General features: G+C 42.5%; 1 protein-coding gene across 2 annotated transcripts; it reads right to left on the bottom strand.

Moving 5' to 3' along the window:
- Positions 1-607: 607 nt before the first annotated feature.
- LOC111977891 (SEC23-interacting protein) lies at positions 608-14,840 on the bottom strand. 2 transcript variants are annotated; one of them, XM_024007667.3, is made up of 17 exons: positions 14,522-14,840; positions 9,396-9,916; positions 9,081-9,291; positions 8,366-8,559; positions 7,980-8,069; positions 7,499-7,709; positions 7,114-7,255; positions 6,531-6,739; positions 5,938-6,038; positions 5,672-5,833; positions 5,117-5,212; positions 4,715-4,882; positions 2,594-2,749; positions 2,193-2,295; positions 1,872-2,060; positions 1,603-1,771; positions 608-1,217 (listed from the first exon to the last, which is right to left on the bottom strand). In XM_024007667.3, the coding sequence occupies exons 1-17, from the start codon at positions 14,652-14,654 to the stop codon at positions 1,136-1,138; spliced, it is 2,937 nt and encodes a 978-aa protein (XP_023863435.1). In that variant the 5' UTR covers positions 14,655-14,840; the 3' UTR covers positions 608-1,135. The 2 variants fall into 2 exon arrangements, with proteins under 2 accessions (XP_023863435.1, XP_023863436.1); XM_024007668.3 differs by having other exon boundaries at positions 5,672-5,830.
- Positions 14,841-15,212: the final 372 nt, after the last annotated feature.

Here is a 15,212-nt window from a genome sequence, read left to right as displayed (position 1 = left end):
TCACGAACCGTCTCTATCCCTCGTTCCCATCGTGTTGTGTACATTTCTCTCACCCGGTGGCTTATGCGGTCGGTGTGTATCTAACCGAACATAGCAGGCATAAGTGTATCCATCTCTGTCCGAGCCGGAAAAGAACAGGCACAGTGGATTATGGTCATTGCTGTTAATTATCACGTTTGTGCGCTGAACTATGTTGAATATGTCTTAATGAAAACTACAACTCCCTTCAGCCCAGTGTCCGATATAGTTCTCCACTTAACTTCTCTCGTGAATGATTTGATTTCTCTCTAGAGAAACAGCGAGTTGGGCTCACCAAAAAAAAATATATAGATTCAAGTAATTGAAATGACGTCTGTCAATTAGTTGTTTAATAACCGGTTAAATCGCTCATCACCAAAGTAGTTACACCAACCTTTGTATATTTAAGCATACTAAGGTAATGGAGGAACCCTGGTTTTTGAAGCAGAAAGTAAAAGCTGTCTTCTATTTCTAACCAGATTTAAGGAGGATATGTGGAAGTCTACTTGTGCAATTTAATAAAAAGGTTTCTAACAATCAGCAATAAAAATACAACATAAAAAGCACTGAAGACTGAAAATAAGTCAAATAATGTGAAAGTAAAATGGTTTATTTTACAACTATTTTTAAACTAAATAAACCTGAGGTAAATATTTAATTTGCAGTTATGTGATTTCTCTTGTAAATGTTACATTTGGTGATTCCATAGTGTTCAGCAAGCAAACTCCATGCAAACCTCACGAGTTCTAGAAGTTAGGCTATACAAATGTAATTTCAAACAAGTGGTTTTGGAATCCACTAACRTGATCTAGTTAATTTAAGACAAATGGTATATTACAAGCGTATTCATCTTCATACAATAGACTATGAGACTATACAATAAAGGAAAATGAATATTAACAAAGAAGCATATATAAAATTAAACACATTTACATGGCCAAACCTGATGGGGAGATAAACATTATGAGGGTTTTAGAAAGGTTTATTATTCACTCTAATCAACCTGGTGGAACCAGCCTGATAGCTGTGTTCACCATTCCATTTAACTTACATGCAGTGAAAGAGAATGGAAAATGTAGCAACCAGGCTGGTTCCACCAGGCTACCAATCTATTGCATCAGTGTAGAATCTGTTCTGGGTATATCCCCATGGTCATGTAAATCTCTTTTAGGAGTAGTAGGGCTGTGTCTTCAGACTCCCTGCAAAAAGAAAGGCACAAATAAATATGAATGACTACAAACTGAATTATTTGTCAAACAGAATACATGAACTTAAAATAGATCAGCTGTGTAGAGAAGACAAACAATCCAAGCCATAGAGTGGGTTTCAGCCTCAGATTCAAAACTCTTAAGCAGTAGACTCAAAATCGGCATTAGTGGTTATTGAGAATAAAACATCATATGGCTAAATTTTTATCATGCTGAAGCTACAAACAACCACACACAAGTATAACCTCGTGTGGAGCGCCCAAGAGGCAGAATGATACGAGTGGCTGATCCAGCCAAGGCCCACATTAAAAGTATTCAACAGTGCACAGTCACCATTTCCACCTTAATGTAAAAGTGCCAGAACCGATATTCATACCAGTAGCACAGGTGACTCTGCAGGGCGAAAAGGTATTCGTTGAAGCTCTCGATGGGCTTCTCCTGTAGGACATAGTCGATGCGGTTCCCCCCGTTCAGCATTCCTATTTTCATCTGGGCCTCCTCTTCTCTCAGCAGCTCAGGACTCTCCACTATCCTGTGTTCTGCAACTAACCAAAGTTTTTACAAGTTAACACCCTCCCCCCCATACAAATAAACCAAAATACCAATATTTCATTACTTATTTAATCACTGTGCCCTTATGCTCACCATCGCTGTGTGCATGCTTCTCCTCCTCCTCCTTGATCTGATTGGCCACCATGGCGAGCTCGGCCGCCAGCTGGGCGTTGGAGGTGTGAGCGCGGGCAAAGTCGTTGAGGGTCTGCCAGGCACTCCTCACGGAGCTGATGAAGCCGTGCTTGAGGTCCGAACCCATGCGGGACAGACTCTCCTTCAGCTCTGCCATACACAAACAATCCATCATGTAAACCCCTCACAGTCATTATCCTAAAACAAATTACCAATGGTTGACAATGGTAGGGTAAGAAATAGAAAAGAAATCTGAGGATAAAATAGCCAGTAGTTCCATACCAAGATGCAGCCTCTTCCTCCCTTTGTGATGTGGAATCAGAACAGGTTTCAAGTCCAAGTCTGGCAAGATCATGGGCTCAATCCTGTAAGCAACTGGGTCCAGCTAAAACAAACCAGAAAGAGCAAGCAAATTTTTTTACATTTAGAACAAAAAACAACAACAATTTGATTACACCCTTGCATATGAATGAATGTACAGTATTTGCTACCCTGGTCTACTTTAATGAAACACATTGGCATTAACCATGTCACAGCTCAATCAAATGCATTTATGAAGTCATTTGTATGTAAACAGTTGTCAAAGTGCTTTATAGCTGACAGTGTATGTCATCACATACAGTATGTCATCTGCATGCACACCCATACTCCAGGAAAGATATATCTGGGAAAGATTGGCTAACCGGATGGTAAATGTTGAAGAATCCCTTGCATGTGGGTAGCTGGTAGTTTTCCTCTATCTTCTTCAGCCCTCGCACTGTGAGGAACATCCCTATGGGAGATCCCAGGGCAAAGAAATTCACCGGTTCAAAGTCCAGAGTGTGGTACACAACAGACACCTATGGAGCAGAACACCAACACCAGACAAGACAGTGCTTTTAGATAACTACACTGAACAACAATATAAAAACAGACATCCAACAATTTCAAAGATTCTACTGAGTTAGTTCATATAAGGAAATAAATAAATGTAAATAAATGAATTAGGCCCTAATCTATGGATTTTACATGACTATGAATACAGATATGCATTTCTTGGTCACAGATACCTTAAAAAAAAGTAGGGGCGATCAGAAAACCAGTCAGTATCTGGTGTGACCACCATTTGCCTCATGCAGCGCAACATCTCCTTCGCATAGAGTTGATCAGGCTGTTGATTGTGGCCTGTGCAATGTTGTCCCACTCTTCTTCAATGGCTGTGCGAAGTTGCAGGATATTGGTGGGTGTCTGGTGAGAGGGAGTCTGTCTGGTGAGTATGCTGACCATGGAAGAACTGGGACATTTTCAGCTTTCAGGTTGTTGGATCGATTCCCTGAGCTGACAAGGTAAAAATCTGTCGTTCTGCCCGATCAAGGCAGTTAACCTACTGTTCCCTGGGCGCCGAAGACGTGGATGTCGATTAAGGCAGCCCCCCGCACCTCTCTGATTCAGAGCTAAATGCAGAAGACATTTCAGTTGAAGGCATTCAGTTGTACAACTGACTACGTATCCCCCCTTTCCATTACCATGCTGAAACATGAGGTGATGGCAGCGGATGAATGACACGACAATGGACTTAGGATCTCGTCATGGTATTGCTGTGCATTTAAATTGCCATCGATAAAATGCAATTGTGTTCGTTGTCCGTAGCTTATGCCTGCCCATATCATAACCCCACTGCCACAATGTTGACATCAGCAAACCGCTCGCCCACATGACGTCCTCAGTTTCATCAGCTGTCCGGGTGGCTGGTCTCAGACGATCCTGCCGGTGAATAAGCCGGATGCGGAGGTCCTGGGCTGTTGTGGTTACACGTGGTCTGCGGTTGTGAGGCCGATTGGCCATACTGCCAAATTCTCTAAAACAACGTTAGAGGCAGCTTATGGTAGAGAAATGAACATTAAAATATCTGGCAACAGCTCTGGTGGACATTCCTGCAGTTAGCATGCCAATTGCACGCTCCCTCAATGTAATGATCATGCTGTTTAATCAGCTTCTTGATATGCCACATGGGTCAGGTGGATGGATTATCTTGGCAAAGGAGAAACACTCACTAACAGGGATGTAAACAAATGTATGGACAAAATTTGAGAAAATTATATTTTTGTGGGTATGGAACATTTCTGGGATCTTTTATTTTAGCTCATGAAACACTTATCATGTTGCGTTCATATTTTTGTTCAGTGTACTTTAGATCCACACACACACCACATAATCTTTTCATGGCCAGGTATCCCTTGGGAAAGAGGTCTTCTGACCTCAATGGGACTTCCTGGATAAATAAGGGTTACATAAAAAATGTAATGCTTTGAGGGAAAAAGATGTGTCCTAATGAAAATTAATGCTTATGCATGACATAACAGAAAGGCTGTAGACTAACATCATTAGGTCAGGATTCTGATCAACGGTAACCTGCATTAGCTTTTGTTTAGGCGTGTCGGAGGTGTAACTGCGTTAGAGCTGTAAAATCGGTGAGCAGCTTCTCTTGTGGTCACTGTTACGAAACCACACCTGTCCTTATATCCCACCCGCGTTAGAAGTTCAGAACGAGAAAGTGTAGGCTATATAGAAATAATAACACTGATCATTAAATTAAATTAAAGCGATTTATATTAGCCTAATCGAGGTGTAGATTACATTACACATTCCAGTGTTCGAACGTGTAACGCGGCTGCATGGGATTTCTACAAATGCATCTTGGTGCATCCAATGGCAATGTCTGCAATACGTAAAACCAGGAGCCGCTTGAGGATTTGACAGCTCTAACGCAGTTACACCTTCGACACCGCTGTTCTGATTGAATCCTGACAGAGGTTTAGGTTTACCTGTCCAGTGCCAACATCAAAGTAGTTGTAATCCACATGGACAGAGGAGTAAGTCCCGCCAACAGGAAGCTTCGTGGTGCCTGGCCCTGGGAGGGGCTCGCTTGATTGGGCAGGGACAACCTCTTGACTGGCCACTTTAACTTCGGCTGCCTTCTTCTCTTGTGCTACCTGACAAAAGGAGTCCGAAGATTGAAGGCACATGAACACACGATTATGTTTAGTTGTCACTGTTTTAACCATCACTGGATCGTTGTTCAGTAGGGCACACTGTAGCGAAACATTTAGCAATAGAAAACAGAACTTTGTATTCTAAGTTCAGGTAGCACCGCCCCGTTTCAAAACATTTTCTTCCTATTGAACACAGCCCTGGTGTCTGAGCGAAAAAGACGATTAAATGATCACCTGCTTAATTGCTCTTTCTTTGACAAACTTGGCTATTTTCTTCCTTGGCCCCAATGGAATGCTCATCTCTTTCAGGTCCTCAACTGTGCACATAAGCTAACAGAATATAGGAGAGAGGAAATTAGATTGCAACCACTGACTCTATGATATGGTCTAGGGAGTCATTGCAATATATAATTGAATAATTTAATTTCGGTTCCTGGGACATTTCACTCAAAAGTCAGTTATTTTCAGACCTCATATGTTGTTCTGTTCAGATAAGCCCATACCAATGTGTTTTGTAGATCCAGCTATATCCATATAGCCACAATCAAAAATGAAAAGATAAGCATAGTAAATAATATTTTCCATTCATTTGGGGTAGGAATCATGATTGATTTAGGCATAAAGCTGGATCTACACAACCAATGGCGTGACTCACCTAGACTTTTGAGATCTGAAAACATCTGTCAAACTTTTTATTTTGGAGTGTAATGTCTCTTTAATAGTGTGATAAGTATTGAAAGTAAATATCAATAACTGTATGGGTTCATGACAAGCAAGGATGGTTCTTACAAAAGATTCAAGGTCAATCTTCTCCTGTTCTAAAGTGCTCTGGTACTCAGACAGGCCCAGATGTTCCAAAGCAGAAGAAAGATCGACAAACTCCTCCCCTTCCTCTTTAGGCTCCTCCTCCACAGCAGCATGTGAAGTAACAACAGCAGGGGAAGCCACCTGCTTTAAGGAGAAGTGGGAAACTCTAGGTTATACTACTATTGTTACACTCTGGTGTCACCTAAATAATGAAATAAACGATGTTTGGATAGTTATGGACCCACTACCTGTTTGGTGTCTGCAGGGTGGCCCCCATTAGCAGTTGGCATGGTTTGCAAAGGTAAGCCATTCTTCTGGTTTGACAGCAAGTCGAAAAGTATGAGAGAACCTGCAAACAAACATTCAGAGAGACAGGTTTGTCCAAATCTTTCTCACATGACTAAGCTAAAAGTATGAACACTTGGGGATGCTTTCCCGGACCCAGATTAATGCTGCGTTTAGATGGTATGAGGCAGACGGCAAACCGGATGTCATTGTTTTCAATAAGGGCACAATGGTAAATTCCATCAGCCGCCACGGTAGATGGGACTTGCCGTCAGAGTTCAAATCTTTCAACTTTTGTCATCTGCTGTACCGTTGTTTTCTACCGGATGTTGATTTGCACTGATCGCTTACTGAAATCCCCATAGCAATGCATACCATTGTGCTAGCTTGCTTTTGCCGTCACCCTCTTTCTTGTCCCGCTATGTCGACTGATATGACGGTTTTTGCGCCCCCCTAAACACAGCATAAGCCTAGTCCTGGCCTAAAAAACACAAAGGTTTTTAATCCAGGACTAGGCTTTATCTGGGTCTGGAAAAGTGTCCCTTGGTGTTTGTACCTAAACTATGTCCGGATACTGAAATGTCTCCTGTGAAGTCTGGGTTCCGCTGCAAGAACAGGGCATAGATCCTGTTAATCTCCAGGGCGACTGTGTCCATGATGGTCTGACAGTAGGTGGGGCTGTTGTAGAACAGCACATCTAGGAGGGTCTCGTTAGTGAAGTGACGCAGACGACCTGTGCTGGGCAGGGTGATCTTCTTTATCCTCCTAAAACAACAGTAGGAAATTGATTGAGTCAGAGAGATTAGCTGTGTCTGAAAACTTTACTAGACATCAAATCCTTGCTTCCTCCATCCTTGTTTCCTCAATTCCTCTCAAGGCACATTGGAAGAGAGGATCTAAGGTCCCTCCCTTGGACCTCTTCCTTCAATGAACTGAGAGAAATTGAGGAAATAAGGACAAAGGAAGCATTAGCAAGGTTTTGACAGCTAGTAACATTTTGTGACACAGCCATTTGTACAAGCTTGCCACTCAGGTCAGCACAGATGTTTTGTTTTACAATATAATTTCCCTATCCCACAAAGAACAGGCCCTATTCCCAAGTGTATGAACGTCCTCAAATTCCATTAGTGTCTCCTCACTTGTCCACCCCTGTGGCATCCCCATGCAGGGCCGTGTGCCACTGAACAGGAAGGAACTCCACTCGGCTGATGACATGCTCATCCTGCGCCTTCTTAAAGTGACTCTGCAGCAGCTTCAGCGATACACTCCGGAAGTCATCCACTGTGAACACAAGGAACACACATTTGTAATACTCTATCTGGGGTAGTATGGAGTACTAAATGGATATTCAACACAATGACATTCAATAAACGCTATTAATTATTGCTGGGCATAGTAAACAACAACATAACAGGAAGAACATACCATGACATATACCATTCAGGACATAAACAAGCACATCCATAATACAATATTATTATAGCTCTGGGAAATATAGAGGCTATATGGAGAAATCACACATACCACACTCCACCATGCTCCTGAACCTCAGGTCACAGACTGGACCGATGCCATGCACCATGAACACCAAGTGATCCACCTGAGGGAGCTCCCCATCGGGAACTTCGTCATGGTCATCATCGATGCCCCTCTTGACCACCCTGGGTCTGGTCTGTCCATCCTGGGTCGTACCCCACTCATCTGGCATGTCGGAGGGCTGGAATTGTACTATCACCTGTTGAAAGACATAAAAAGGCCTTTTCACAAACTAGAAATACAGTCATGTCTGGGTCTGCAAACAAAGTCAACTCAAAACCATGATGTTATTTTTCCTTACGGTCTTGATCAGTGTTCACAATTGGTAACTAATGGTGCTTGTTTTAATGAATTCCAAAGAACAAAACAAGTTATGAATAAGTTACTACTTTGTGATTACCATGTTACCATGTAATTTTAGTAAACACCTGGTAATTCTGCACCGTAAAATTAAGGCCTACCAACATACCTTTGGATTGTGCATGACAATGGTTTCCCCTGATGGGAACTCCAGCCGACGGTGCCATTGATTGGTTGACACAGCTTTCTTATATTCTCCCTACATAGAGAAGACAGCCAATCAAACAAAGCTCAGACATAACAGTCACCTATCAGTCCACTCTCAGGGATAAAACCTAACACCACATGGTCAGCTGTATTATAATTTGGGTAACAGTGAGACAAAACCTGGGTATTGTTCATTAGGGCACACTGTAGTAAAACATAGCAAAACTTTTGCAATGGAAAACAAACAAGCGTTTTCAGAAGTACATCCCTTTTTATGACCATTTTCCTTCATAAGGAACATGACCCTGGTCAACACAAGGTCCTGTTTTTTTTAGCGATGCGACAAACCTCTAGCTTCTCGCTGAACTCCTCTGAGTAGGGGATGAAGCGGCTGTCTGAGTCTCCCTTGTAGAACCAGGTGCAGCGCCGCACCTCTGTAGGTTCCTCCTCCCAGAATACAGCTGTTCGTATGCGGTCATACAGCTGCACATCGTAGCGCCCTCCGTCTGTGCACACAATCACGTTCTCAGGGTCCGGTTGCACTAGAGGAGAATAAAAAATGTAGTCTGTCTTTTTCTCACAGATATTTGCTTTACGTACCAGAAAATGCAGTGCGACAGGAAAAGATTCACGACAAAAGGAGTTCAAATCAAAGTGTATTTGTCACGTGCGCCGAATACAACAGGTGTAGACCTTACAGTGAAATGTTTACTTACAGGCTCTAACCAATAGTGCAAAAAAGGTGTTAGGTGAACAATAAGTAAAGAAATAAAAGAACAGTGAAAAGACATATGCTTGACAACATACAATTTTATGAAAAACAAAAAATAACAGACTCATGAGATGATCAGGTTTCTGTGAGTGTGCATAAATTAGGGTCGTGTTTATTAGTGCATGCAACGGATAATGTTTCAAAACATTTTGAAATGCTCGCTGCACTGTTTAACCAGAGAGCTTTAACAAATTGCTAGGCCTAAATAAACAAGAGAGCAATGCAAAGTCAACTTCGATAACTATACTATGAATGGCTCTAATGTAGTAGAAATCAGATCCTTCATCTCACCTGAATTATAGATCTCCTCCAGCTGAATGGAGTCCAGGATACTGAAGGGAAGCCAGGCGCTCTTGGACTCCACTTGTTTGCAGAAGAACCAGTGAGGCTGAACAGCCTCGTACACGTTGTATTGCATCATTTGATTGGCTGGGACCAGTGCTCCAGCCGTGGCGGAGTGTTGGGCCATAGGGGGAGGCCCCTGAATCTGTGGGGGGGAGGGCTGAAGGGAGAGTAAAGACATATATATATTAGCCTGATTGTCAGGCAATAAATAGCAAGATAAACCAGTGAATGCTAACACCCTATCAGAGTGGAGTTGTTTACCTTTGTGAATGTGGAAGGTGCCGATTGGAATGTTGGAGCTGGAGAGCCCACAGTGTACGGATTCTGCTGCGGCGGTGGATGGAATAGCGACTGGACCTCTGGAGCTGGCATATAGGGTTTGGTTCTGCTGCTGAGGGGTGTGTGACGGTACGGATTATAACTCTGATCGGGGGCTTGTGGAGGGGGTGGGGTCACTGTGCTAGGGGGAGGAGTGTAGCTTCCCATGGGTTTCTGATGAACACCAGTGCCAAATGGCTGTGGCACAGCAGGGTTGGAGTTGATTAGTGGGACAGGGGGTGTTGGGGCCATGCTAGCAACACTGGGAACAGAAGTTGGTCCCGATGTCGCGAGGGATACTGAGAGTGACGCTGGTGGTGGACATGCCGGCTGATGACCGATGGAGGCAAATGGGTCACCACTGTTCACGGGACTGGAGAAGTAGCTAAACGTGGATGGTGCTGGGGCATTTCCAGAGGCCTGGCCAAGAAAGCTGTCTTCTTCTCCGACATCTGCAGTATCATCTTGGAAAAACAGAAAATTTGAGCAACTGAGTTACTGCAGTAGATTTGAACAGTACATTCATTCTAAATGTGCACAATGTCAACAATCCAATGTGAATCCACCCTTTGAGAAACTCAACTGACTAATTAACTACAGACAAACAAGGGTTCTGTTGATACGACAGTTCTGTTGACCTGACACTGCTGTAGATAGCTGAGGAACGCTGAACTAAATTATCTTATATCGAGGCGTTTTGATAACTGGTCTCACGATTTGCTAGCACCAACATTGAGTCACCATAACTCAATACAGGTCATCTACAAGGCTATGCTAGGTAAAGTGCCGCCTTATCTCAGTTCACTGGTCACGATGGCTACACCCACCCGCAGCACGCGCTCCAGCAGGTGTATCTCACTGATCATCCCTAAAGCCAAAACCTCATTTGGACGCCTTTCCTTCCAGTTCTCTGCTGCCTGCGACTGGAACGAATTGCAAAAATCTCTGAAGTTGGAGACTTTTATCTCCCTCAACAACTTTAAAATCTGCTATCCGAGCAGCTAACCGATCGCTGCAGCTGTACATAGTCATCTTGTAAACTACCCACCCAATTTACCTACCTCACCCCCCATACTGCTTTTATTTATTTACTTTCTGCTCTTTTGCACACCCAGTATCTCTTCTTGCACATGATCATCTGATGATTTATCACTCCATGGTTAATCTGCTAAATTGTAATTATTCGATTTATTGCCTACCTCATGCCGTTTGCACACATTGTATATAGATTCTCTTTTTTTTCTACCATGTTATTGACTTGTTTATTGTTTACTCCATGGTTAACTCTGTGTGTGCTGTTCACACTGCTATGCTTTATCTTGGCCAGGTCGCAGTTGCAAATGAGAACTTGTTCTCAACTAGCCTACCTGGTAAATAAAGGTTAAATAAAAATAAAAATATATACACACAGCTCTGAAAATTAAGAGACCACTGCAAAATATCAGTTTCTCTGTTTTACATTTTATAGTATGTGTTAGGGTAAAATTAATACACTGCTCAAAAAAATAAAGGGAACACTTAAACAACAACACATGTAACTCCAAGTCAATCACACTTCTGTGAAATCAAACTGTCCACTTAGGAAGCACACTGATTGACAATAAATTTCACATGCTGTTGTGCAAAAAGAATAGACAAAAGGTGGAAATTATAGGCAATTAGCAAGACACCCCAAAAAAGGAGTGATTCTGCAGGTGGTGACCACAGACAACTTTTCAGTTCCTATGCTTCCTGGCTGATGTTTTGGTCACTTTGAATGCTGGCGGTGCTCTCACTCTAGTGGTAGCATGAGACGGAGTCTACAACCCACACAAGTGGCTCAGGTAGTGCAGTTCATCCAGGATGGCACTCAATGCGAGCTGTGGCAAAAAGGTTGCTGTGTCTGTCAGCGTAGTGTCCAGACATGGAGGCGCTACCAGGAGACAGGCCAGTACATCAGGAGACGTGGAGGAGGCCGTAGGAGGGCAACAACCCAGCAGCAGGACCGCTACCTCGCCTTTGTGCAAGGAGTGCACTGCCAGAGCCCTGCAAAATGACCTCCAGCAGGCCACAAATCACATTCCAGAGGTTTTCAAGGGGTTCAGATCTGGAGATTGGGCTGGCCATGACAGGGTCTTGATCTGGTGGTCCTCCATTCGCACAACCTTGATTGACCTGGCTGTGTGGCATGGAGCATTGTCCTGCTGGAAAAAACAATCCTCAGAGTTGGGGAACATTGTCAGAGCAGAAGGAAGCAAGATTTCTTCCAGGACAACCTTGTACGTGGCTTGATTCATGCGTCCTTCACAAAGACAAATCTGCCCGATTCCCGCCTTGCTGAAGCACCCCCAGATCATCACCGATCCTCTACCAGATTTCACAGTGGGTGCGAGACCTGGAGAGGCCTACAAGCCACAGTGTCTCACACCCACTGTGAAATTTGGTGGAGGATCGTTTAAAATAGTTTTTTTTGTGTGTTGGCTATTTAGAAATTGTATAAGATTAGCCAAGTCAGTTGAATGAGAGAGAGAGACAACTGAAAACTGTATTGAAGAAAGATGCACCAGATAAACTAACTCATTTTAAATCTTCAATGTTTCAGACTCCATTCTTCTCGCTCTACCCTATCCAGGTCCCAAGGTTTAAGAGGGTGCACTACATCATGTGTGTTGTGGTTTTTCAGTTTGAACTAAAGGGGTTTAAGAGGGTATGCTTTTGGTCACTTTACCCGAAAAACGGTGGGACACAGGCCCTCATCATACAATGTAAACAACTACCATGCTTACATGTTTTACTACATGCTGCTAATACAAAACCATGGTATTTTTTTCTTTGTACTACCATGGTTAATTTGGGTACCATGGTAGCTATTACAATTTTAAAAATGGCATGATTTTTTAGCAGGTAAATACCATGGTACTGCCATGGTAGTGACACCAAAAAATAATCTTTGTACTACCATGGTACATTTTTGTAAGGGTCTTCACAGTCACTAATATTCCATAAGGTGTACCTTTATATGTTTTTTAAATCWGATTTTGCGACTTGCATGAGTTAGTTACTTGATGTGGAATAGAATTTCATGTAGTACTGCGCGCCTCCCATTGTCTTTTCTGGACTTGGGAACTGTGAAGAGACCAATGGTTGCATGTATTGTGGGGTATGCATGAGTGTCTGAGCTGTGTGCTAGTAGTTCAAACAAACAGCTCGGTGCACAGAGCTCCTGTAAATGTGTATATTTTTTGTTGTTTTTGATATCGTTTTGTTTTTATTGCATATATCTGGCGTTTTTGAGCCACGGATCTGCAGATTGACTGACAGGTTAATACTTTTTGGCTGACCCTCTCCATCTTCGGAGGATGCCGCTTTCAAAGATTTGGCCACTACTGGTTGACCCATCATGACATATTGCTTTTTAGTTTTTTTTGCTCTTGAAGCACTGAGATTCTACAAAAAGTGCCATAGAAATGTAATAAATTATTATTATTCAACATGTCAATACATTTCACAAATACATGTAGAGATGAAAACAATCTCTCCTTTGAGAGCTAAGCGATCCTCAGCTAAGCTGTAGCAACTGTTATTCTACTTATTTACCAAGCTATTAAAACAATTCCCAAAGAAATGTCCTGATATCTAATACATTGCAGAGATTTATTCACAAGTTTAAAATATGTAATGGGCTTGTGGACAGCTAACTCTCAAACTCTAGGCGGCATTCTACCAACAGTTCTCAGCCAGCGTCGCAGCCGACTACTGCCTCATGTGAACTACTACTTCTTCGATGAGGTTTAACGGCAGTTGGCATCCAATAAATGTTGCATTACCGCCACCTACTAGACTGGAGTACAATTCCCTTGTACTTTTTTCCCCCAAGCAAATACCCTACCATCTAACACTACACTAATTTATATTTATTATAATAAAATAACCACTATTTACATCTATTTAGTCCTACCTCAGGTCTACAACCTGAAAGGATGGAACACCATCATTTATAGCAATGATTATCAACTGTACTTGCAGAGATGGTACCTAAGTTGTAGAAAATCGAGGTTGTGGTGGCAGCTTCAGAAAGGTATATTTGGGTGTGTGAGACTTGACATCAGACGTCAAGTCTCACACACCCAAATATACCTTTCTGAAGCTGCCACCACAACCTCGATTTTCTACAACTTAGGTACCATCTCTGCAAGTACAGTTGATAATCATTGCTATAAATGCAAAAAAATCCAATCTTACTGAAACACATCACTTGTTGGCCTATCCCTCTGTACTGGTACATATCTACTACTCACACCACATCTCTCAGGATCCCTCCCCCTTGACCCATCTACTTTCTTCACTGCTTCAGCATATGACAACTTCTGCACTACTCTAACCCTGGAAACCTCAACCTGCCTCTCTCGCACAGGACATGTCTGATCCCCAGCCCCATGGGCACCCCTACAATTAACCACTACTTTCCCCAATGTTACAGATTCCTTCGTCTCACCTCATGTGAACTACAATCGCCACGCTGTGTTTGAACGTTTCGAAACGTCAATAATCAGCGAGAAAGAATCCTTAAAATAAAAAATATACACTTACTGTACCAGTTTTGCACAGATCAATACTGCTATGGGCGCCTCCATCCAACGAAACGACACTTACGCTACACCAGGGTTAAGGTTACACACAGGTGTTCAGAACATGCTAAATAGCTAATTAGCACAGGTTGTCTCCTCTTTTTCCGTAAACAAGCGTTGTAAACATGGAGATATGGCCGTGTGGGAACACTAACCCTATCAAGGTGTGTATCAATTTACCATTTTGTTTTGTTTTTATTATTTGTCGCTTATTTGAAAGATAAGGTTCCAAAACTGTACCGCCAGCGATGCATGTTCAGACCGAGCGTCGGGGATCTTAACAAACCATTCCTGCAAAAGACGCCTTTGTCCAATGACTCTTATGAGTAATGTAACTGAGAGTCACGCATGATCAAGTGCTAGTTGACAGCTAACTAACTAGTAGTTAGTTGGCTAGCTAGCTGTCATGTTAGTCATTGAATTCCTAGGGGCCCTGCTGTGCCTGGCTTGGCGTTATCTTACCTCCTGATAACACCGCTGGACCACTGGCCTGGCTGACAGGTATGACAGGTAAATTGAAGTTGAACTCCGGTGCCGCAGAAAACAGTAAATTTGCGCTGGAATTCGGCACATTATTAGTTTTCCTATCAGCCATTTTCACCCCAAATTACACGTAGCAAAGCTTATTTTACTGCCGGAGCAGCATCATTTCACAACCCGGATGTCAGACGTAGTTCTCAGTGCTGGCGTTTGCACACATTCACTGATCTGTTATACAAGTGATAAACTCAAGCCATAAACAGTACAACTACGTGGTCAAGCGTTCCTCGTTAAGTAGGTGCTGAATCTCCGCAAGTTCTTTGCCGTCTTGATGGACCGGGTACGGGAATAAATATATGAGCAAGATTCAGTGCTGCCATCTAGTGCTGTGGCTAAGGTACTGTAATATTATAATTTTTTAAAAGATTACACAATGTTTCTTATTGACTTTACTCTCTAGTCGACAGCCAACATTATTAACAGAATACTTATTTAAAATGCAATAATATTAAATATATTCTCGAAAATATCCCAACCGTGCCAGGAGAGAGCGAGTCGAGTGATAAAGTTATTGAAGAATAATTATTTATATTTTCTGTACTTTGTTTCATCAGCCCTCCAAAATATTTACTGGTAAACAATGCCTTCATCTCATGATTGGATAAACAATCCC

This window comes from Salvelinus sp. IW2-2015, linkage group LG18 (assembly GCF_002910315.2).
Source record: "Salvelinus sp. IW2-2015 linkage group LG18, ASM291031v2, whole genome shotgun sequence".
In the NCBI taxonomy this organism is placed as follows: Eukaryota; Metazoa; Chordata; class Actinopteri; order Salmoniformes; family Salmonidae; genus Salvelinus; species Salvelinus sp. IW2-2015.
This window is presented reverse-complemented; position numbering and strand designations above follow the sequence as displayed.